We start from the raw sequence: 24810 nt of genomic DNA on the forward strand, positions 1-24810 counted from the left end.
ACATTTTCCAGTGAGCTGTGGTTACTGCCACATTTTTAACAGGGCAGTAATTTACATGTTCATTGCTTACTGCATGACCATGATATATTTTCTTTTGTTAATGCTGCAGAAGAAGTCACATGCTCAGCCATGGGTATGTGGCTTTCTGCATCAGACCCTTTATCTGGGTCCCACTCTGAATATTGCTGGTACCCAGATCAGTGCTGGTCTCCACATTATACCTAGATATTCAGTGCTGGTATTCAGGTATGTCGTGGAACTGAATAATGCCTTACCTTCCCCTCCCCACCCACCCCAGCAGTGGCTTATGTTTAATAGAAGACTAACTTCAGCGGGCTGAATATTGATCCAGATATCTTTATGCAAAAAAATGGCTGTGGTGCAGGCTTCCATTTCTCAGTATCTGCAGTGCCTTTACAGCCTGTTTAACTACACTTGCGTTGCTGTGGCTATGGAGCTTCTCCAGTGCTTCCTTCATATTTGATTCTTCAACTTGATGCCTGAGTTCATCTGAAATAAATCAAATACATTCTTAATGAAGAGGAAAATGGCTTGTGTTCTATACACAGCAGCTGATAAACACGATTTTAGCTTCTCAGAATGTGTTTCCGAAGTGACATGTGGAAACTGACACGTTAATAGAATATGCTTCAAAATTCCTCTGTAGGACCAAGAAATGGAGTTTCTTTAAGTGAGTAATGTCAGTCACTTCATCTTATAGCATCTCAGCTTGCAATTGTTACTATAATACACATCATAGCTTCCATTTTTATCTTAATCTCAATGGAAGCTGCTGCTGAGCACACAGTTGGGGGAGGGGAGGGGGATTCTATAACTAGTGCTCAAAAATGGGCACTGAAAAAAAAAATAGATGCTAAGGCCCAGATTCTATAATGGTGCTGAAATTTAGGTCCAAGGAAACAACAGGGCAAGTGATCCATAAGATCCAAAACAGCGGTATGAAAAGAGCAGATCACATAGGAACAGGTCCTTTGAGAAATATTTTATTCATGTGAGGTCTATAGAAAAGCCTGACTGGCTGGGTTGCGGCAGGGGCTAAAGAAACTAAGCAGTGTTTACAAGCCACTTCACTTCTTTGCTAGTTGTATTACTGAAATACTGTGTGAGGTTGCCATCTTTTGGCACAGTTTGCTTTTTACCAAGGAGGTGAAGTGGCTTGTAAACACCACTTCGTTACTTTAGCCCCTGACCCAACATGGCCTGTGTTGAGTTTTTTTTATAGGCCTCCCATGAATAAAGTATTGCTCAAAGGACCTTTTTCTGTGTGATCTGTTCCTTTCATATGCTGAAAATTAGGTGCCAGGAAAAATCCACACTTGGTGCTGTAAAGGGTGCTCCTTCATTGAATAACACTTGGTGTGAACTTCCACATCCAACTTTGGGCATGAGGATTTATTTGTGCCGAAATCTGGTGTAAATCCTGATGCTCAGTTTGGCTGCAGATCTCGTTATAATTTTGTGAATGGCCCTGACCCATACAAGCATTTCAATTTAGGCACCTGTTGTTATAGAACAGTGCACAGCCGGATGTGTATGCAAATCATAATTAGTAACAAGAGCTTGTTAACTCCAAAAATTAAATCATTGCAGCTCATTAATTATTTTGCATGTGGATCTGGGATCTGCACCAAATTTTTGGGTAAACTTTAAAGAATGCAGGAGTATGTTCTATAAAGGGCACATGCAAATAGGATGTTAAGAGCTATTAAGAGAGAAATGGAGAATAAAACAGAATATCATAAGGCCTCTATTGCTCCATACTGCATCTGTATGTTTAGTATTGTGTGCGGGTCTATAGCAGAATTAGATAAGGATGATAAAGGATTGATGATCCTATGAGGAAAAGCTAGAGAGTTTAGTGTAACGCCACCTAGTGGTTTATTGATATTACAGTTTTGTCTAACATTTGTCACAGTGATGGGTTTCCCTATTAACTAGCTAATTGGGGGTGTCACAGAAAATAAAATGAGAAAGCGTTAAGTGTTTTGAACAATTCCTGGACGTTTTACTATTTCAACAGTTAGACAGTAAACAGTCAATTTTTCAGTTGTAAAACGTTTTGTTCATAATAAATAGAATTACTTTAAAATTGTTAAAAACCAGATATTAAAAACACACAGATGCATTAAAACCAAAGTGCTCTAGCTGATTAAAGTGCACAATCAAGACTAAAGTGCTGTGATAATGAATTGCACAAACCAAATCAGCAATTGCTCAACAATTTTAACTCAGTTTTTAGAACAGCTATACCCAGCTTGTCAGTGCTTATATGAAATGTGTACAACAGAATTTCTGAGCAAAATTCTTGCAAACTCCACAATATCACCCATGGCCAAAGACACTTATTAGATAAGTATTTTATTCTAAATTAACCCTTTTACTTGAAAATTGAACTTTTCCAGCTTTTAACTTTCCCTTAAAGGAACTGATTCTTTGTGATTCTGTAGTGTTTTTCAGTTTCTACTGATCAAGACATTTGTCAGGATTTCAGACCCTTTCCAGATAAGTGTTGTAATTTTAATAAAACCAATGTAGCCATCCATGTCTCACATCAAGTAGAATCCAATCCATTTTTTTAAATTTAAAAACCACTGTCTATACACAATTTTGCCAAAAGATTACCCTTAAAATTCAATAACTTTTCCCCAAAATTTCAACAAGGGTTAACTTATTTTTACATTCATGGGTACAACTGTCAAAATTCAAAAATTCACACCAGAAGTGGCATTAGGCACTCCACACTTCATACAATAAAAAATAACCTCTAAAATAAATTTAAAAGATTCTAGCCACCTGAATCCACCAAAAGAGAACCTCAGGACCACCCCCCCCCCCCGCCCGAACCACAAAAAGAATATTTTTAAAATTTTGCCAAAGTCCCAGAAGTAACCCACCAAAAACAACCCCAAAACATTAAATAAGTAAATCTTGAGGTCAGAAGGCCTCTTATCTTGTTAAGGATACATTTTGGTCCAGGTGACCTCTGATGCCACCAACAGAAACCTGCGATTTCTTGTGGAAGCCCGTCAAGTAGCATTAAAATTTAAGACCCCGGCTTCTGTTTGGGCTTACCAGAGCTCCTGGGCACACTATTGTGCATGCGCAGGAGCTACGAAGGACCAGGTCTGGAGCTGGCCATTTTCTTGCTGGCTCTCCCTCCATGTCCTCATTCATGGCAGCATGCCTACTGGCGCCTGCCACATCTTGGCTCATAGGCGGTTGGTGGCCCAACTGTGTGGGGAGGCTAAAGTGGGCGGGGCCAGGGGTGGTGCCAGGGGTGGGGCTTTTATCCATAATTATCTGACAACACAGAAAAAAATAAGTAAAATAGTAACAAGTATTTTTTTTTGTTATTTTTGTACACTTGTACCCCACGCTTTCTCACTCATGGCAGGCTCAGTGCGGCTTACATGGGGCAATGGAGGGTTAAGTAACTTGCCCAGAGTCACAAGGAGCTGCCTGTGCCGGGAATTGAACTCAGTTCCTCAGGACCAAAGTCCACCACCCTAACCACTAGGCCACTCCTCCACGATATATCATATGTCAAAGAATAAAGTGGTTGCTCAAACTGTCTGAGAGCTTGATGGCGGAACAGTACAGTTGGAAGGAAAGTGCATTTCTACAGAATAGGCAGCCAGAACTTTTGGATGACATAAAAGCACCAGTGCTAAGGTCCAATTTCCAGAGTGCAGAGATATACCAAGGGTGTCCCATCCCAAATGTGAAAAGTACCACCCCAATTAGTGAGATTCAAGGTTAGCAAGTGAAAGTTGAGCTACTACTGAGAATGCTATGAGCTAAATTAAGTCCAAATTCTAATATTAGGCATATTGAAAAGTAATACAAAACCTTTAAAAAGTCACTTAGGACCTATAAAGCAAATTGACTGTAACATAAGAATAGCCATGCTGAGTCAGACCAACAGATTTAAATTTCAGAAACTGACACATTCCACTCACTAAATTAAAAAATGAATAAATATTTGAAACAAAAATGTATAATAAGGTGATACTTTTTTATTTAATTAATTTAATACATTTTTGACTAGCTTTTTGGAGTTTACTAACCTGAGGAAGGAGGTTTAGACCTCTGAAAGCAAGTAAAAAATGTATTTAGTCCAATAAAAAGTTGTCATCTTATTTTACATTTTTTTGTTTTATTTTTATTTATTAACATGTAAAGTTGACTAACATGGCTACTTCATTCTACATTAAAAATAATTTTACCTTTGCTATCTAGCATTTAATTTTTGTAATTGTGCAGGTCGCAGTCTCTGGTTACTGTCTTTCTGTCTTTTAACTCTTTCCATATCTCCTGTCCATTTATCATTTTTCTCTCTCCACATGTCTTCTTCACATCTTACATCCATCTCCGACACTGATATTTTCTTTTCTGCTTTCTTCCATTTTTCTGCCTCTCTGACCACTCATCCATGCTTCATTTTCCCTGTTTTCCATCTTTTCCCCTCACCCAGGGTGTGTGTGTGTCTCAACTCCCCCTCAGCCATATTGGATCTGTTTCTTTTTCTCCCACCCCACCATCCAGGATCTTGTGTGTGTGTGTCTCCCCCTGCCTGCCATAATCTCCTCTTTGTTTCTCTCCCTCCATCTAACTTTCTTCCCCCTCCCTGCCATGCAGCATCTCTTCTCTCTCTTCCCCTGCCCCAGGATCTCCTCTCTCTCCCCCACCTCACCCTACCTCACATACCATACAGATCTCTTCTCTGTCTGTCTCTCTCTCCCCATACAATGCACCTCTGTCTCTCCTCCACCTTCCAGCATTGCTCCTCCCTCTCTCTCTTCACTCTACACCTCAGCCTCTCTTCTTCCACTGCCTGTTTTTCTTTTCACTATCCAGCTTTGCTCCTCTTTCTCTTCCCCCCCCCTAATATCCAGCTTTGCTTATCTGCCTCTTCTCCCCCAAAACATCTAGCCTTGCTTCTCTATCTGCCCCCCCCCCAAATATCCAACATTGTGCCTCTGCCTCTTCCCTCCCCATCATCCTCTCTCTTTCCTCCCATTTTCTGCCTTTAGCATTATCTTCTCTCTCTTTTTCTTCCCCCTAGCTGCAAAAAGAAAAAGAAGCTGGAACTTCCCTTCCATGCTGCCTTGCTGCCAAACAGTGGCGTAGCCACAGGTAGGCTTGGGTGGGCCAGGGCCCACCTACTTAGGACTCAGGCCCACCCAACAGTAGCACATGTTTAGCGGTAGCTGGTGGGGATCCCAAGCTCCACCAGCTGAAGACTTCCCCCTGATGGTAACGAAAACGCTGTTCTCCATGATAGTGGCATCTGCGCATGTTCAGTTTTCAGCGCATGCCTGCTGCAGACTGCCAAGGTGGAAAGAAGCATTTTATTGTACATTGCTTTGATTTGTGGTGGAAAAGAAAACGGTAACGGAATTCAAATATGCGTGGGATAAACATAAAGGAATCCTGTTCAGAAGGAATGGATCCTCAGGCGCTTAGCCGAGATTGGGTGGCAGAGCTGGTGGTGGGAGGCAGGGCTTGTGGTTGGGAGGCGGGGGATAGTGCTGGGCAGACTTATACGGTCTGTGCCAGAGCCGGTGGTGGGAGGCGGGGATAGTGCTGGGCAGACTTATACGGTCTGTGCCGGAGCCGGTGGTTGGGAGGCGGGGATAGTGCTGGGCAAGACTTCTATGGTCTGTGACCTGAAAATGGCAGATACAAATCAAGGTAAGGTATACACAAGAAGTAGCATTTTCCTGCCAGCGGAGATATTTTTTTGGTGGTGAGGGGAGGGGGACAACACTTGGTGCCCACTCACTTCTTGCCTAGGCCCATCCAAAATCTGCTGTCTGGCTACGCCCTTGCTGCCAAATCCACTGTCCCTCTGATTCAGTGGCCATTGGTTAACAAACACTTTGCATGGAGCCATAGAGCTCTGCGCGGCAGTGCTGACAGCTCTTCTGGTCCCACCCTCTATGATGCAACATCCTGTTCCGGCAGGAACCGGCAATCTGTCAGTGACGAGCACAGCTCTATGGCCCCACACACAGTCTGTTTATTGACGGCCACTGAATCGGGGAGCAGAGAGTCTCAGGCAGAAAGGCAACGGGGAGGGGAAGCTCCAGTTAATATGTTATGCTTCCGCCAGATTGGGAAGTGCTCCAAAAGAGGTTGCATTTGGGCTAGGGAGGCTTAGCCTCCCCAAGCCTCTTATACGGGGCGCCTATGCCATAAAGCCCCCAGAGCACCGTTTTTTCTAATTTAATTTTTATTAATTTTTTTTAATACAAGTTTTTACACTTGACAGGCAATACAGATAGGAAACTATTCAAATTAGGAATATTACATTTCGTAGTAAAGATTACTCTTTAGACCCCAAATACTCAGAGGGGGTGCGTATCTAAGAAAAAACAGAAGACATTAAACAAAGTAGAAAAAAAGTCACAGAAGAAATCTGCTTAACACGCTTCCCTATTCAAATACAAAATTTTGTTTATCTTCTAGTGGAAATTCACGGTTGACCTGTTGCAGGAATTGAGATAGGAATTTGTGATACTTCAGGAGTCAGACAGCACACACCAGTATGAGAGAGTAATCTTCTTTATTTGCCAGCAAACAAAGCAGGACATCAGTTCTAGCTCTCTTCTCTTTCTCTCAGCTCTTTTGTGTCATGTGGCTTCTGTCTCAGCTGCTTCTCTTCTGCTGTCTCTCCTGTTGTCTTCCAGCTTTCTTCCTTTCTTCTGACGTAAACTGCTTCTGCTCTTACTTAAATACAGTTTCTATCCCCCTCCTAGCCTAGCCCCCCCTTACTCTCCAATTGGTTAAGGAATAGATTGGTCACTTTGCCTCAACCAATCATTACTTTTGAAATATCAGTTACATAGGTTTGGTATTCCTCAAACTGACCTCTAACCTGGGGCCCCTCAAGCCAGACAATATGGCACTAGAACTCTTATATTCTCATCATGATTGATTTCTCAGCTATAGCTTAAATTGCTTACTGGACTCTGGCATTCATTAAAGAGGTCAAAAGTCAGTCTTACTTAATAGCATACAGATATACTTCAGGACTATTCCTACAGTTACCTATAATTAATCAAGGAGAAGAGAGCTGACTAGTTCTGACCTCTTTCACCTATCAGCTTCCTTCACAGAACTTGCTAAGACCACAGAAAACTCAAAACACATGTTGGCCTCTTCACTGCAGTCTTTGCTTAGAAAATACAGCAGAGAGTAACATTAGATTTAAAAGGTATTCTACATTTAACTACACAGAGTAAACATATTCTAAAATGAGCATCCTCATAAGACATATTCTAAATATCAAAAACTTGTAAATACTAATCTATTGCCTCTCTCTCTAAATAGTATTTTCTATCTTGTAAACTACAATATATCTGGCTCATGCCAGAGCTTACAAAGGCTGCTCAGCATGCCTAATAATATACAGATGTTGAGCTAGCTTTCATCATTCACCAGGGTGAAAGAAATTCCTGTCTCTGACCTTTCTAACCCAGCCCGGCAAACTAGACTTCTAGTAATCTGAACCAGCCTGCATTCCTTTACCTGCAGGACTGAAGAGAATTCAAACTTCAAGCTTTTAATATCATTTCTTATGTATATATAATTATGCCCATGGCTGCCTCATTCCCCCCTTTGAGACTAAAATCAGCTTATGCAGAGATAAGTCTCACATCTCAAACTCTGGAGATTATAGTGATCCTAACTGGGAATAGACTTGTGAATCACCATTACCTTACTTGTTAAGGTCGGCGGCATACTGCCGAAGCACATGAGGCCAAGAAACAAAACAACAACCCTGCTAAAACTAAGACTATTAGGGAAATGAACAAGGGACGTATCCAGGAGGTCAATGACCACCACCAGGAGGTAAGGTCTAATCCTCCTCGGTAATCCTCCACATTAAGGCTAGCCAACTGTAGGACTTTATCCATGGCATGCCTAACTACATGCGTCCTATTTATGACAATAGTACAGCACTCTGAAGAATTTAGCACTGTGCAGAGACCACCCTGGGCTGCAAAGAGATAGTCGAGACCCATATGGTTATACCGAGAAACTATACTTAATTCATTAATTTGATCCTGCAATGCATTGACTACCACGTTCAGCTCATGAACTAAAACATGAAGTAGGGACTGAAGTCTCCGGGTAGCCATACCTAGTTCAGTAATACCCGCTACCGGGCCCCCAATTGGAATCCAGGCCGTGGCAGAAAGGGCTACAAGTCTCTTTTTAGTCAGAGGATAAGTAGAATTAATATACTGGAGGGCTAATTCAATCGCCTCATCCTCTGTGGCAACGGAGGAGGGTAAGGACAAAGCCTCTCGCTTAGAGCGGTGCGGGGATAGTGGCTTAAGAGGAATAACTTTAGGAAAATAATTCAAGGTTACCAATACACAAAAATCATATGTAGGGGGAAGAATCATGTGGAGGACATTATCACAGAGCCAGTAATGACCAAGGAGAGGGTGAGGAAAGTTCCCAATAAATGTTGGCTCAGGCTGGACAAGGTACTTAGGGTGCCCATAATGCGAGCCCCTATCCCAGGGGGAACGAAGACGAAATGGAGACTTTGCACACCATAGGTGCCAATCCCCAATTGTGACAGGCTGCTCATTTGTTAGTAACTCTTCATACCCCGGGGACTTATGAAAGTAGAAAATAAGCTTGGACGCTATAGTCCTCTCAGTGGTACGCTTAGGAGCCAGATAATCACCTGGGTCATAATCTGCAGGTACGGTAGTAGGGCACATAGGAGTACCTGGAGAAACTACCCACACAGATTCTCCTTTTTCTGGGAGAACATTAGTATAGTTACAGGGAATGGGAAGAACAGTTGAGATGTTTCTTGTTAAACAAAACACTCCAGAAGCTGGATAGGGAGACGTAAAAACTGGCCTTAGAGAAGATTCAGAGGGGGAGGTACCATTATAAAAGGACCACCAAGTATAATCCTGGCTCCAAGGGCCTGAACTCGAAAAATAGGGAGGTATAAGAGCTGGGAGCTGCACAGGGACAGGTACAGCTGGGACATCTGTAGTATAAGGAGAAAATCGGGAACACACAATACAAGGGGAAGTAATCTTTGCCTGGCTAATTAGTTCCTGGACAGAGTGTAACCAAAGGTTGGAGCGAGTTGGGGTATTAGGAACAAGGAGGCAAGGAGTAGAAAACAACAAAAGCATCCAAACTACTAACATTTTCTTTCTTCCTAATCTAAAACAAATACAGCAAACTAATTAAGCAATAATATTTCAACAGTCTGTGCTAATCACAGATTACTCTAATATAATGTTCTCAGTCTTTGAGTTCTTATACCAGTTGGGATAGACCCTCAACTGATAAGGATCAAGCTCTCAAATTCCAAGAAAGCCAGAATCTGGGCAAGAAAGAGTCTCAGTATGAAGCCGAAGTTCAGCCGCTCCTGCAGTATGCAGTTGACCCTTCTTTTCAGCTAGTAGATTCTTTGGTTCGGGTCAAGCGCAACTTCAATGGCTCCGCTGGATCACTTTCTGCTCTCCACTGTCTAGGCTCCGTCTGATCCGTGCTGGGCTCAGTCTGGTCAGCAGACTTAATTCGAGACCAATGGACCCATGGAGTTATCCCTGCGACCTTCACAGCTGTAGGGGTAGAAAGCAAAACAGTAAAAGGTCCTTTCCACCGGGGCCCCAAAGGCTGGAGCCTCCAGTCTTTCACCCAAACTCTATCCCCTGGCAGGAAGGAATGTACCTGAGCCTGGAAGGGGACAGGGTTTATTTCTCTCACATAAAACTGAAGCTCAGAAATTATCTTACCCAGGAGGGCTACCTGCTCCTGCACCTGGGCAGACCCTAAAGTCCCTATGTCTCCCTTAATTCCCTGTAAAATGGCTGGGGGCTTCCCATACACAATTTCAAAGGGAGAGAGGGCTGTTCCTCTAGTTGGGGTGCATCGGAGGCGAAAGAGGGCTAGTGGCAATGCCTGTGGCCATTTCAATTGGGTTTCCTGACAAATCTTTGCTAGGCTATTTTTCAAGGTTCTGTTTGCCCGCTCAACCTGCCCTGAACTCTGGGGACGATAGGCACAATGCAATTTCCAGGTAATGCGCAATGCGCGGGACAGGGCCTGAAGTGTAGCTTCAACAAAGGCGGGACCATTATCTGAACCTATGGCAAGGGGCAGTCCATACCTGGGGATGACATCCCTAAGGAGAGCTCGAGCTACTTCTGTGGCTTTCTCAGTGACTGTAGGATATGCTTCCACCCACCCAGAAAAGGTACAAACCATAACTAAGAGGTATCGGAGCCTACCGCTCCTGGGCATTTCTGTGAAGTCTATAACTAGGGACTCAAAGGGTGTTAGTCCTCTAGACTGAACTCCTGGTGGAATACGGGGTCCCTGACGAGCATTATTCTGGGCACAGAGAGTACATCGGGCAGAGGCAGTGGCAACCAGACTATCCAATCCTTCCAGCACCACTACTCGATTGAGTAGGCGGGCTAGTGCTGTTTTCCCTAAGTGTGATAGGTCATGAGCTTGAGACACTACAGGCCAAGCTAGATGGCGTGGCACCAGAACTCTGGTATCAGGGAGATGTAACCAGCCATCAGGTCTCCTTACTGCACCTTCTTCTTGAGCCCATTTCTCTTCCATTTGGGTATACATAGGTGTCCATTCTTGCAGTCGGATTTGGAACAGGGGAGTCACAGTACTTGCTGGGGGTCCTCGAGCAGCTTCTTTGGCCACCCGATCAGCATGGCGGTTCCCTCGGGCCACTGGAGTATCTATTCTTTGGTGTCCCCTACAGTGAATGACAGCTACCTTCTTGGGGGCCCAAACAGCCTCTAGCAGCTGAAGTATTTCGGGTCCATACTTAACAGGTTGGCCTGCAGCATTTATGAGTCCCTTTTCCTTATACAAAGCTCCATGAGCATGTAGGGTTGTGAAGGCATACTTAGAATCAGTATAAATATTGGTTACCAGTCCTGCTGCTAGCTCCAGAGCTCGTATGAGGGCCACAAGTTCTGCTTTCTGGGCTGAAGTTCCTTGGGGCAGGGCTCTCGCTTCTATCACCTTGTCCTCTGTCACCACAGCATAGCCTGCCAATCGCTTGGAGTTCTCCACATAACTGCTTCCATCTGTAAAATAAATTACATCTGGGTCCCTCCACGGAACATCTTTAAGATCTGGTCGACTGGAGTACACTTCATCCATAGTTTGGATACAGTCATGATCCGGTGGTCCCTCAGATGCTGGCAAAAGAGTGGCAGGATTAAATGTAGCCACTGTTTCCAGGTGTATCCGTGGATTCTCACACAAGCTAGCTTGGTACTTAACCATGCGGTTATTTGTAAACCAGTGGTTGCCCTTATACTCCATGAGGGTGAGAACTGCATGGGGGACTTTAACAACCAGTTCTTGCCCCAAGGTCAACTTATCAGCTTCCTGGACCAGTAAGGCTGTTGCTGCAATGGCCCTCATACAGGCTGGCCATCCTTTAGCCACTCCATCCAGCTGTTTAGACAGGTATGCAACAGGCCTCTGCCAGGATCCCATCATCTGGGTCAGCACACCCAGAGCAACCCCCTGTCGCTCATGGACATACAATGAGAAAGGTTTCTCCACATCAGGAAGGCCCAACGCAGGGGCTTGGAGTAGGGCTTTCTTTATGGCAATGAAGGATTGTTGAGCAGTAGGTCCCCATTCAAATGGTTCCTTTTCACCCCCCTTTGTGGCTTGGTAAAGGGGTTTCGCCATCAATGCAAAATTTGGAATCCAAATTCTGCAGAATCCAGCTGCTCCCAGGAATTCCCTAACTTCCCTTCTGGACTTGGGTTGGGGAATTGCAGCTACCGCTTGCTTCCTACTAGCATCCAGTCTCCGACTTCCCTGGGAAATGCAAAAGCCCAAATACTTCACTTCTGACTGACAGAGTTGGGCCTTTGAGCGTGAGACCTTATAGCCTGCATCCAAGAGTAGCTCCAGCAATTCTCTAGTAGCCTCAAAACACTCTTCCTGGGTCACTGCTGCAATCAGGAGGTCATCTACATACTGGAGTAAAACTCGCCTGGAAGGCTCAGATTTAAAAGTCTTAAGGTCTTGCCCTAGGGCAGTCCCAAAAATGGTGGGGGAGTTCTTGAACCCCTGTGGCAGGCGAGTCCATGTATACTGAAGCTTCCTTCCTGTTACTGGGTTTTCCCATTGAAAGGCAAAAAGCAATTGACTGGCGGGGGCCACCCGAATACAAAAGAAGGCATCTTTTAGGTCTAGTGTCGTGAAATGGGTAGCTCCAGAAGGTATCAATCCTAGCAGGACATATGGATTAGGCACTACAGGGTGTAATGAAATAGTGGATTTGTTAACCACTCGTAAGTCTTGGACTGGCCGGTAGTCCTCAGTCCCTGGCTTCTGAACTGGCAACAATGGCGTATTCCATGGAGACTGGCAAGGTCGAATAATTCCATGGGATAACAGACGATTCAGATGTGCTTGAATCCCTTCCAGAGCCTTTCTGGGAATTGGGTATTGACGAAGATGGATTGGCCGGGCACTTGGAAGTAAATCTACATGTACAGGAGGAATATTTTGGGCCAACCCTGGGGGATTATCTTCTGCCCATACCCCACTAACCTGAAAGCTGTCTGCCAGGAGTAGGTCAACTTGGCCATGCGACTGATGCAGCCGCCATTCTTCCTCAAGGGGGCAGCAGAAACTCAATATACCCTTAGGGCTGGATGCTGGGGGCCGAAAGGAGACTGAAGTCTGGCCATCAGAGTCAAAGGAAATTTGGGCCCTAAGCTTGGACAGCAGGTCTCGACCTAACAAAGGGATTGGACAGTCTGGCATATACAGGAATTCATGAGTGACTATGTGTGAGCCCAATTGGCATCTACGGGTTGTCAGGAAGGGCCTCCGGTTCTGCACCCCCGTGGCACCCACCACTCGGACAGTTTTTCCAGACACAGGCGCTAATCGCTCCGTCACAACAGAATGTTCAGCTCCTGTATCAATCATGAATGGAATTGAGCGGCTCCCTATAGTTAACTTGACCATAGGTTCCTGGGAGCCCAGTTTGTAGGAACCCAGTCTGTCCTATTCATCCCATTCTGCCATCTCGGCTATCCCGATGATGTCAGATTCAGGAGGCTCATATCTTCCCTCTCGAACTCGGCCTCGGCTTCCTCGATCTCCTGGTCCCCTTCTCAGTCCCTGGCGCCTCTGGGGGCATTCATCTTTCCAGTGCCCTTTTTCCTTACAATAGGCACACTGATCCCTCTCCAATCTTGGTCTGGGATTCTCCCCCCTTGGCCGGGATTGATTGAAGGAATCTCGGGGCCTGGCTGGTGGTCCGGGGTCCCACTTTGGCTTCCCATTAGCTAGAGGTCGACCTCGGTTAAGGGTGGAATTAGTAATGGCTGCCGCTAAAAGGTCGGCCTTCTTCTGCATCTTCCGGTCAGCCTCTCGGCGCACCTCCTGATCTCTATTAATGAAAACCTTGGTTGCGATCTCAATTAGCTGGGTGGTATTCATCCCTGCGAATCCCTCCTGACGCTGCAACTTCTTCCGGATATCTGGCATACTCTGGGCCACCAATGCACTATTCACCATTCTCTGGTTTTCTTGGGCTTCAGGGTCAAATGGGGTGTATGTTCTGTAGGCTTCAATTAGTCGCTCTAGAAAGGCCCCAGGGGATTCAGTTGCCCCTTGGAGAATTTCAGAGACCTTTGCCAGATTAATGGGCCTCTTTATGCCTTTCCTCATACCTTCCAGTAAGTCCCGGCGATAGCCAGACAACAGTTCATAGTGCTGCCCATCATTTGGATCCCAAACTGGAGCTGCGCGAGGAAACCGAGCTCTAACCCACCCCTCTGGGTCCTGTGTCCCCCCGGGGACACGCTCTCGCGTGATGGCCTCAGCATTTTGCAAAATCTTCCGCCTCTCCTCAGTTGTGAAGAGGGTCAGGAGAAGTTGTTGACAATCAGTCCAGGTTGGGTTATGGGTGGCCATAATGCTAGTCACTAGGTCCACCACTGCCTGAGGCTTTTCAGTATAAGAGGGGTAATGCGTCTTCCAATTCAGGAGATCGGTGGTTGTGAAGGGTACATACTGGTAGGCCTGTGCCTGTATAACCTGACCCTGATTATTAGGATTCGGTCGAGTGGTAGTTACCTGACGAAGTGGCAGAACTCTCGAGGAGGTGGGAATGGAACCTGAGGTAGAGCTAGGAGCTACCCTCCTATCATGCTCAAAAGTAATTGCAGCGGGTCTAACCCATTCAGTGGAGGTAGGTTGAAATCCTGAGGGATGGGGAGGGGTACTCATAGACTGAGAGGTGGTCACAGGTGAGTCAGTCCATTGAAAGGGATGCCGGGCCCCTGATGAGTGGGTAGGGGTACTAGAGGGAGAGGCTGGGCTGTCAGGAGTTGAGGAGTCAGGGAGTGGAGCCCAAAGTGGGTCTTCGGAGGTTAACAGGAGAGGATGTGGCAGAGGAGGGTAGAGACTGGGTGAAAAGTCCAACCTAGGGTGTGGCAGGTTTTGCACAGGAGGGGAAGAACTATCCGGAGAAGCCTGTGCTGGAGAGGCTTGGGCTGGGCGGCGTGGATCTCTAGGGGTGGCACGGAACCCCAACAATGGGCCATAAGGTGGTGGCTCAAGGTCTGAGGGGTCATCAGAGAGTATGGGTTTCTCGGACAGGGTAGGGGCGGAAGCCACCGATTGGGTGGTAGGCTTCCTGGGGCTCTTTCCCTCTTCTAGTTTAGATTTTCTAATCTTTCTTTGAACTTGGCCTAACATGAATTTTACTGGGGATCCCATATAAGTTTTCAACCACGAGGGAGGGTCAGTCACAAGGCTGTCCCAGGAATCTATATAAGGGAGTTGTTCAGAATATTCTGGTTCTCCTACAACTATGCTGTAGACCTTCCGGATTACTTCAATATCTAAGCTGCCACTAGGGGGCCACCCCACTCCCATAGATGGCCACTCAACTTCACACAAGGTTCTTAGAGTACTTGAGCTTAAAGTCTGTCCATAGTCATTAATTAAAAATCCTTTTTTAAAATTCTTAAGCATACAATCTAGGGGGGTAGCAATTTGTCTAGATGATGTCCCACCCATAATGCTTACAGTTACAACACACAAAAGGGAGGGAGTTTTTGGATTTGCGGTAAGGGGTCCGCAGATCCGGAAACAAAAGGGTAGAACAAACAACAATCGCTTCCTTCTGTCGCTGGCCAATTGAACTCGCGTTAATTGAAAACGCAGCTATAAGAAGTCCGCACTCAGTTAATCATTCACGCATCACACATTCCATACAGAAAATCCCACCCAACAATTTCAAATTTCTCAGATACAGATAAGCTCAAGCGTTTTCGCTTCTAATCTCCTCTAGATTAGAAGGTACTAGGGCCTTCGCTGAGAGTTGATCAGGCTCTCCTTCCCTCAATTTTTGAGGGGGCTGGTTTACAACTTTCTAGCTAGAATTATAATACAGAATACAAAATACATACCCGGCGAATGTTCTCCAGTCAGTTGGGTGCTGGGATTAATGCAGGATTCATCCCACCGCTGCCACCAAGAATTGTTGCAGGAATTGAGATAGGAATTTGTGATACTTCAGGAGTCAGACAGCACACACCAGTATGAGAGAGTAATCTTCTTTATTTGCCAGCAAACAAAGCAGGACATCAGTTCTAGCTCTCTTCTCTTTCTCTCAGCTCTTTTGTGTCATGTGGCTTCTGTCTCAGCTGCTTCTCTTCTGCTGTCTCTCCTGTTGTCTTCCAGCTTTCTTCCTTTCTTCTGACGTAAACTGCTTCTGCTCTTACTTAAATACAGTTTCTATCCCCCTCCTAGCCTAGCCCCCCCTTACTCTCCAATTGGTTAAGGAATAGATTGGTCACTTTGCCTCAACCAATCATTACTTTTGAAATATCAGTTACATAGGTTTGGTATTCCTCAAACTGACCTCTAACCTGGGGCCCCTCAAGCCAGACAATATGGCACTAGAACTCTTATATTCTCATCATGATTGATTTCTCAGCTATAGCTTAAATTGCTTACTGGACTCTGGCATTCATTAAAGAGGTCAAAAGTCAGTCTTACTTAATAGCATACAGATATACTTTCAGGACTATTCCTACAGTTACCTATAATTAATCAAGGAGAAGAGAGCTGACTAGTTCTGACCTCTTTCACCTATCAGCTTCCTTCACAGAACTTGCTAAGACCACAGAAAACTCAAAACACATGTTGGCCTCTTCACTGCAGTCTTTGCTTAGAAAATACAGCAGAGAGTAACATTAGATTTAAAAAGGTATTCTACATTTAACTACACAGAGTAAACATATTCTAAAATGAGCATCCTCATAAGACATATTCTAAATATCAAAAACTTGTAAATACTAATCTATTGCCTCTCTCTCTAAATAGTATTTTCTATCTTGTAAACTACAATATATCTGGCTCATGCCAGAGCTTACAAAGGCTGCTCAGCATGCCTAATAATATACAGATGTTGAGCTAGCTTTCATCATTTACCAGGGTGAAAGAAATTCCTGTCTCTGACCTTTCTAACCCAGCCCGGCAAACTAGACTTCTAGTAATCTGAACCAGCCTGCATTCCTTTACCTGCAGGACTGAAGAGAATTCAAACTTCAAGCTTTTAATATCATTTCTTATGTATATATAATTATGCCCATGGCTGCCTCAGACCAATTGTTTTCAAATTAATAAATGCCTTCAATTGTTCCGGCTGGTAAAAAACATATTTAAGACCAGCATATTTAATAACACATTTACATGGGTAATTTAAATAGAAGGAAGCCCCCAATTTTACCACATCAGATCTCATTGATAGGAATAATTTCCTTCTTTCCTGTGTTTGTTTTGTAATGTCTGGATACATCCAAACTTTTTTCCCCCGGAACAGAGATTGTATTTTTTTGAAGTACATGCGTTTCACCGCTTCCAAGTCTTGTTGAAAAATAAAAGATACTATTAAAGTAGTTTTTTCAGAGTCTTCATTTAAAGTCGTTTCTAATAGCTCAGAAATGTTCAATGCTCCCTCTTCGTGATGTTCCCGTGGAATAGCTTGTAGTGGAATTTCTGGAGTTTTTTTCGTTTGTATATAATATACTTTATTAAACGAAGGTATGGTTTCGGGGGTAAAGTTCAAAATTTCTTGTAAATATAGTTTAAAGGCATCGTATGGGGGTTGTACCCATTTCTTTAGGAAAATTCAAAAATCGTAGATTTAGCCTACGATTATAATTTTCTATCTGCTCCAGCCTACGATGTATGGAGAGGTTATCTTTTATAACCGTTGTTGAAACTTCTTGTAGTTTAGAAATGTCTTGTTTAAGAGCATTTAACTGCTCTGTTGTTTCCTGCTTTGTTGTATTAAAGGAAAGCGTTAGATTTTCAACAGTACTTACTAAGGTTGTTATTTCATTAGATGACTTGGCAACCGTCCTTTCCACTCTCTGGAGAGCTTCCCAAATACTCTCCAGAGATACCGGCGCTGGCTTGAGTCTCACAGCCTGGAGTTTCTCAGAATCCAGGCCTCCTGAAGGATTCGCTTCTGCTGTTCCTCGATCCGGGAGCAAACACTCAACCACTTCCGGGTCAGGCTGTACCCGTCTGAGAAGACGATCCTCTGGGTGCGGCGGTGGATAAACCTCCGGAGGGGAGAGTGATATTTCCAGCCCCAGGTCGCTAATGGTGTCTTCTCCCATAGCAGCAGCGGGGCCCCTCTCGGTAAGTTGAATAGGTGGCCTTATGGTGTAGCGTTCGAGAGTCTGCTGCGACGGGGACGATGTCCTAGCAGTCGAGGCTACTGCTTTGACGGTCCCCTTTCGTTTCATGTGAGGCATCACAAACAAGAGGAAAGTGGTAGGGAACTCGGGAACGCATTCACCCGCGGCTCTCAGCGTGTCACCATCTTGACACACCCCCTAATTGACCCCAGAGCACCGTTTTTAAAGATTAAAATTTTTAAATGCTTTGCATTAGGGTTCTTCATCTTGGAGGGAGATATGATGGTAGATTCTCTTTCTTAACTCTCAGTGCTGTTGGGGCCAAATACAGGCTTATTAGTTTATTAATCCTCATGATGGTTCATTAGTTCTTGCTGCTGAAGGACCAGTAGCACAGCCTGAGCTGACTTGTAGCAGCACCAGGTAAAATGAAATGAAATGCTTCTGATGCTGCCAGATCAGTAAATGCCATGATGCAGAGGGGAAGATTGGGAGTACAGGGTAATGAAGGCACATGCCTGTCTTTCTTTGTTTCTCTTTCTCGCTAAAGAATCAGATCAGCCTAATATAGTAGGCATACTATGTATATATTTATTTCATAAATATATACCCTGCTTAACATTGAAATATGGGACACAGAAACTGTGTTTGCTGCCATATAGATGGTCTTCAGGTGTTAGAATCTGTTTCCAGTTAAATTTAATAAGGAATAAGAAGATTAATTACATGTAAAATATACACTAGATCTAAATATGTTATCCCCTTCAGGCTGTTGTTGCCAGCTGGTATGACATGGCTTTTGCATTAGTACTTTCCATTGGGAAATTCTAACTCTACATTAAAGATTCAAGACAAAGACTTGAACGGAATATATCATTGACAGCCTTCCTCATACATTGAACCTTTACTACCTAGGCACACACACGGTCATTTGCCTTCTGCCACAGTTAATAAAATATTACTTGGGCAGTGAAACCTAGTCATTGGATAATAAGCAACAGTGGTGCCATGAAACACCTAGCCACCTGCCTGGGCTTAACCTGTGGCCACTTAGAGGGTCTATCCCTAGCACAGCTCAGGTTCACCTGCATCTGCTGCTTGTTCTCTACATTAGCACCCTCCTCCCGCCGGCTGAGTCACAACTGACTCTGGACGAGTCTCCCGCTATCAACATATCCCCAGTGATTTCTAGGTTACTGGGGCCACACTCCCAGTGGTCCCACAGTTCCCAGGAAGCACTCACAGACCCAACACACAAACCACCAGGATTCCTTATCAGTCCAGACAGGCAGAGTCAATAAACAATTGTTAATTGTCTTAAATATATATTGAACAATGAACAAAAATGCACAATCAGCAAACAATAACGGGTAACTGAAATATGGATCAATTATAATGCTAACTAAACATTTGTTTACTTTCTAAAAAGTACCTGGGGAGATCAGAACATATAGCTGCTCACCAGTTATCAAATATAACAGATTTTTATAGGGCTTCAGTAAAGAGCTTTCTCTCTCACCACCTGAGCTGAAACTGGGGAAAAAGTCAGTGAGGTAAAAAAAAAAAAAAAAAAGCTCCTGGGCCAATCAGAGTCCAGAACAGTCAGGTTTCAAAAAGACTGGTTATATCATTACAGGCATTTCCTTTATGTGTGTGCTAGTTAAAAGAAAGAGAGGTCAGTCCTCTGTAACAGCTTTAAGCAAAAACATGCACCTCCTACTGGTCAAACTAGAGAAATACACTTCCAAATTAATTTAGGCAGTTTACATGCTTAAAACACACTGTTCTGTCACAAGTGGAAAGAGGTCTGTTTAGAACAGTGTACCTGTGGTGGCCCCCATTGTTTTTGTTTTTTCTGCTACTCTGTCTCTCTACCAAGGGAAGTAGGTGGGAAGGAGGAATACTTGAAGGACAAAGGTATTCCTTATTAGACAAAAGAGAATGCATTTGGAAATGCTCTCAACCTTGAGGATAACCTTCAAGGATATAACCCCTTCCCCTGCCAAACCGGCAGAAACATAACATCTAAGAATCTTTTATGGGTCTCCTTCTCTTTTATGAGTAACTCCCCCTTAACACTTTCTGATCTTAAGGATATTCATGGTGCGCCCTAGCATGAATGAAATATGAGTGTGCCAGACATCCGCCAAATGAGCCTTCCAAAGAAACCAACACCCACAGAAGGTGATCTCTCCACAGGAGAAATGAAAGCCAAAACACACAGACAGTGGATCCAAAAGAGTCCTCTCACAAGTGGTGTTTTCTTAAACAAGGTTTTTATTTCAAATCAATAAAAGCAAACCCATTGCTAAGGTAATGTTTTGCTATAGCATACCTACTAAACATGCTCAAAAATAGCTGAGATAATGATAGGAAGCCCCCAATCCTTCTGCTCCCCCTTGCCCTTCCTTCCCCCATCTCACCCCTAACGCCACTACCCAATCTGTCCCTCCTCCCCTACCCAAAGTTCCTTGAAATATATAATGTGAAGTGGTGCCCAACAGCTCCAGGGCACTTAAATATACCAAAAAGGGTAATACACTTCTTCAGTTTCGCATAATCAAAGTACTCATTGATGATACCCCTTAAAGTACATACAGTGGGGGAAATAAGTATTTGATCCCTTGCTGATTTTGTAAGTTTGCCCACTGACAAAGACATGAGCAGCCCATAATTGAAGGGTAGGTTATTGGTAACAGTGAGAGATAGCACATCACAAATTAAATCCGGAAAATCACATTGTGGAAAGTATATGAATTTATTTGCATTCTGCAGAGGGAAATAAGTATTTGATCCCCCACCAACCAGTAAGAGATCTGGCCCCTACAGACCAGGTAGATGCTCCAAATCAACTCGTTACCTGCATGACAGACAGCTGTCGGCAATGGTCACCTGTATGAAAGACACCTGTCCACAGACTCAGTGAATCAGTCAGACTCTAACCTCTACAAAATGGCCAAGAGCAAGGAGCTGTCTAAGGATGTCAGGGACAAGATCATACACCTGCACAAGGCTGGAATGGGCTACAAACCATCAGTAAGACGCTGGGCGAGAAGGAGACAACTGTTGGTGCCATAGTAAGAAAATGGAAGAAGTACAAAATGACTGTCAATCGACAAAGATCTGGGGCTCCACGCAAAATCTCACCTCGTGGGGTATCCTTGATCATGAGGAAGGTTAGAAATCAGCCTACAACTACAAGGGGGGAACTTGTCAATGATCTCAAGGCAGCTGGGACCACTGTCACCACGAAAACCATTGGTAACACATTACGACATAACGGATTGCAATCCTGCAGTGCCCGCAAGGTCCCCCTGCTCCGGAAGGCACATGTGACGGCCCGTCTGAAGTTTGCCAGTGAACACCTGGATGATGCCGAGAGTGATTGGGAGAAGGTGCTGTGGTCAGATGAGACAAAAATTGAGCTCTTTGGCATGAACTCAACTCGCCGTGTTTGGAGGAAGAGAAATGCTGCCTATGACCCAAAGAACACCGTCCCCACTGTCAAGCATGGAGGTGGAAATGTTATGTTTTGGGGGTGTTTCTCTGCTAAGGGCACAGGACTACTTCACCGCATCAATGGGAGAATGGATGGGGCCATGTACCGTACAATTCTGAGTGACAACCTCCTTCCCTCCGCCAGGGCCTTAAAAATGGGTCGTGGCTGGGTCTTCCAGCACGACAATGACCCAAAACATACAGCCAAGGCAACAAAGGAGTGGCTCAGGAAGAAGCACATTAGGGTCATGGAGTGGCCTAGCCAGTCACCAGACCTTAATCCCATTGAAAACTTATGGAGGGAGCTGAAGCTGCGAGGTTGCCAAGCGACAGCCCAGAACTCTTAATGATTTAGAGATGATCTGCAAAGAGGAGTGGACCAAAATTCCTCCTGACATGTGTGCAAACCTCATCATCAACTACAGAAGACGTCTGACCGCTGTGCTTGCCAACAAGGGTTTTGCCACCAAGTATTAGGTCTTGTTTGCCAGAGGGATTAATACTTATTCCCTCTGCAGAATGCAAATAAATCATATACTTTCCACAATGTGATTTTCCGGATTTAATTTGTGATGTGCTATCTCTCACTGTTACCAATAACCTACCCTTCAATTATGGGCTGCTCATGTCTTTGTCAGTGGGCAAACTTACAAAATCAGCAAGGGATCAAATACTTATTTCCCCCACTGTATTCCTTCTCCTGACACTCCGTTACCTTTTATATATAAGGTTCTATATTGCTCATGTCTAGTATAGCAATTAGATTGTCTCTTGTTAAAAACTATGAAACCATCACAAATTGCTCAGTCAGTTGCATTCACAGCAGCTCCTTCTTTATTCTTATACTAGGAAAAAAGGCCAGTTTCAGACACAAAGGAAACGGGCGCTAGCAAGGTTTTCGTTGGAGTGTGTACATTTTACAGACTGTGTGCGAGAGTGTGTGAGTGTGTGACAGACACATTGAGACTGGGTGCGAGTGTGTGTGTGTAAAAATGACAGTGTGTGCCAGGGGCCCCCCTCCCTTCCAGTTCAAGGGGGCCCCCTCCCTCCCCCTCCCTTCCAGTTCCAGGGGCCCCCCTCCCTCCCAGTCCCAGGGTATTTCTCCCCCCCCCGTCCCTCTCAGTTCCAGGTTGGCCGTCCCCTCCTCCCTGTCCCCCAGTTTCAGGGTGGCCCCCCTTCCAGTTCCAGGGGGCCCCCTCCTTCCCCTCTCCCTGCGAATTGCAGGGTGGGCCCCCTCCCTCCCTGTGTCTCAGTTCCAGGGTGCACCCCCTTCCTCCTCCCTACCTCCCAGTTCCAGGGTGACCCACCCTCCCTCCCTCCCAGTTCTGGCCCCCCTCCCAGTTCCAGGGTCCCCTGCCCCCTTCTCCTCTCCCTGCCAGTTGTAGGATGTCCCTCCCTGCCTCCGTCGGGCGCTGAGAGCCAGCGTTGTGTAGCAGCAAAAGTTACCTTTCAAACGGAGTTTTGTTTTTAACGGTTTTGTTTTTATCTGCGACTGTTTGAAGTTCAGCGAAGCCACAGTGATCTTCGGAATGTTGGAGGAGGTGTCCTGTGGTCTGATAACCCGCCCTCCACGTCATAACGTTTAGACGCGAGGACGGGGCCCGCCCTCGACATCAGCGACTGTTTTGAAGTTCAGCGAAGCCACAGTGATCTTTGGAACGTTGGAGGAGGTGTCCTGCGGTCTGATAACCCGCCCTCCACGTCATAACATTTAGACGCGAGGACAGGGTCCACCCTCAATGTCAGCGACTGTTTTGAAGTTCAGCGAAGCCACAGTGAGCTTCGGAACGTTGGAGGAGGTGTCCTGTGGTCTGATAACCCATCCTCCATGTCATAACGTTTAGACCGAGGGCGGGGCCCGCCCTTGACATCATTATGTTGTGACGCGAGGGCGGGCCAGAGACAGAGGGCCAGAGATGGAAGGCTTCACCATTACGAACCCTGGTCCCTGCACTGAAGCCACGGAGTGAGCTTCAGAACGTTGGAGTTGAGAATTAGGTCAGGGTGGGCGGGGCTGAGGGTGGGGCACCCTACGAACCCTACGGGGGGGGGGGGCTTCAGGGGCAGGCTTAATCAGGGGGGCTTCAGTCTGGCATGGAGTGAGCTTCAGAGGTGGGAATTATTTATATAGATGAGAACAGAAACCCATCAAGTTAACTCTTATTTCTAAGCACGGCAAAAATAAGTTGGATAAAGTACTTGGCCTACAGATAGAAGAGACTGTGAATGAATATTATTATCTTGTAAAAAGAAGATTGATTTTTACATAACAGGAATAGTAAGATAAATTACCTGAATTTAGCAAGTTGCAGAATAGACTCAATGAATTATATTTCACCTCTGGGCCCACAGTCTCTCTTCTTAGGAGTTTGTGCAAGACTTGAACTAGGTCAGACTCTATAAAAGATTCTTCTACAACACCTACATGGAAGAAATGAAACAGTTAACAAAAGAAAAAAACTTTAAAAATTACAAGACTGATAATTCATGGAAACTGAGGAACTGTTATGACAGTGCCTCTGAATACTGGCAGAAGGAGAACTTGTTACTTATTGGGATTTATTAACAGCCTTTAGGAACAGATCCACTCATGGCAGTGTACAGTTTCATATAAAACTTACAATGTTGTTAAAATATACCAGTGGTTCCCAAATCTGTACTGGAAGCTCCCTAACTAGTCAGGTTTTCAGGATTTCCATGATGAATATACATGAATGAAATCTGAATGGAAATCTGTTTTCATGGTGGTTGGGGATCCTCCTGGACAAGTTTGGGAACCAATTCGATATATCAGGAGTGTTTGATATGGTTGACCACACATTGCTACTCGAACGCCTGGATCAGATAGGAATAACAGGGACTGTGTTCAAATGGTTCAGCGAATTCCTTTCAAATCAAAGCTGTTCTGTCAAGCAAAACAACCAACTTTCCAACTTCTCCTACTTGCGGGGTCCCGCAGGGGTCTCCCCTCTCACCTGTTCAATCTGTTTGTCATCCCTTGCCTCAATACACCTGGGACTTAATGAGAAACTATTATCCTATGCGGATAATATCCTGCTTCTCTTACCAGTGACAGCAACAAACATAGATCCAACTCATTCTGTAGAATGGTATGACTGCTGTTAGCACCTGGGCCCTGATCAATAAACTGAAATTAAATGTGCAAAAAAACAAGGTCCTGTGGTTCTGAAATCAGGGAGTTGAGGTCCCATCATCAATATCTTTAACCAATGGTCAAATCTTTACAGTCGAATCTGAAACCAGAGTACCAGGGGTCTTGCTTGATTCTTCACTTACCTTCTCTTCCCGTATTAACCAGCTATGGAAGAAAATACTATTCAAAATGAGACAGCTATGTCTAGTCAGATCATTCTTAGACCAAAAATCCTTCGCTCTACTAGTCCAAATGTTAGTTCTACCTCACTTGGATTACTGTAATGTTCTATTTCTTGGTATTACTTGTCAATATCAGAAAAAGTTGCAAATCATACAGAACACAGCTGCTAGACTTAAATACAGATTGAATAGATATACTAGTGTTTCAACTCATCGAAACAAACAGCACTGG

At 44.7% G+C, this 24810-nt stretch overlaps 1 protein-coding gene across 1 annotated transcript in view; it reads right to left on the reverse strand.

Moving 5' to 3' along the window:
- Positions 1-358: 358 nt before the first annotated feature.
- LOC115471279 (rap1 GTPase-GDP dissociation stimulator 1-like) overlaps positions 359-24810 on the reverse strand; it is a 135705-nt gene continuing 111253 nt past the window's right edge. The window contains exons 12-13 of the mRNA XM_030204980.1: positions 23535-23663; positions 359-510 (exon numbers count right to left, since the gene is read on the reverse strand). Of these exons, the coding sequence (XP_030060840.1) occupies positions 359-510; positions 23535-23663 (281 nt within the window). The remainder of the gene's footprint in view (positions 511-23534; positions 23664-24810) is intronic.

This window comes from Microcaecilia unicolor, chromosome 5 (assembly GCF_901765095.1).
Source record: "Microcaecilia unicolor chromosome 5, aMicUni1.1, whole genome shotgun sequence".
Classification (NCBI taxonomy): Eukaryota; Metazoa; Chordata; class Amphibia; order Gymnophiona; family Siphonopidae; genus Microcaecilia; species Microcaecilia unicolor.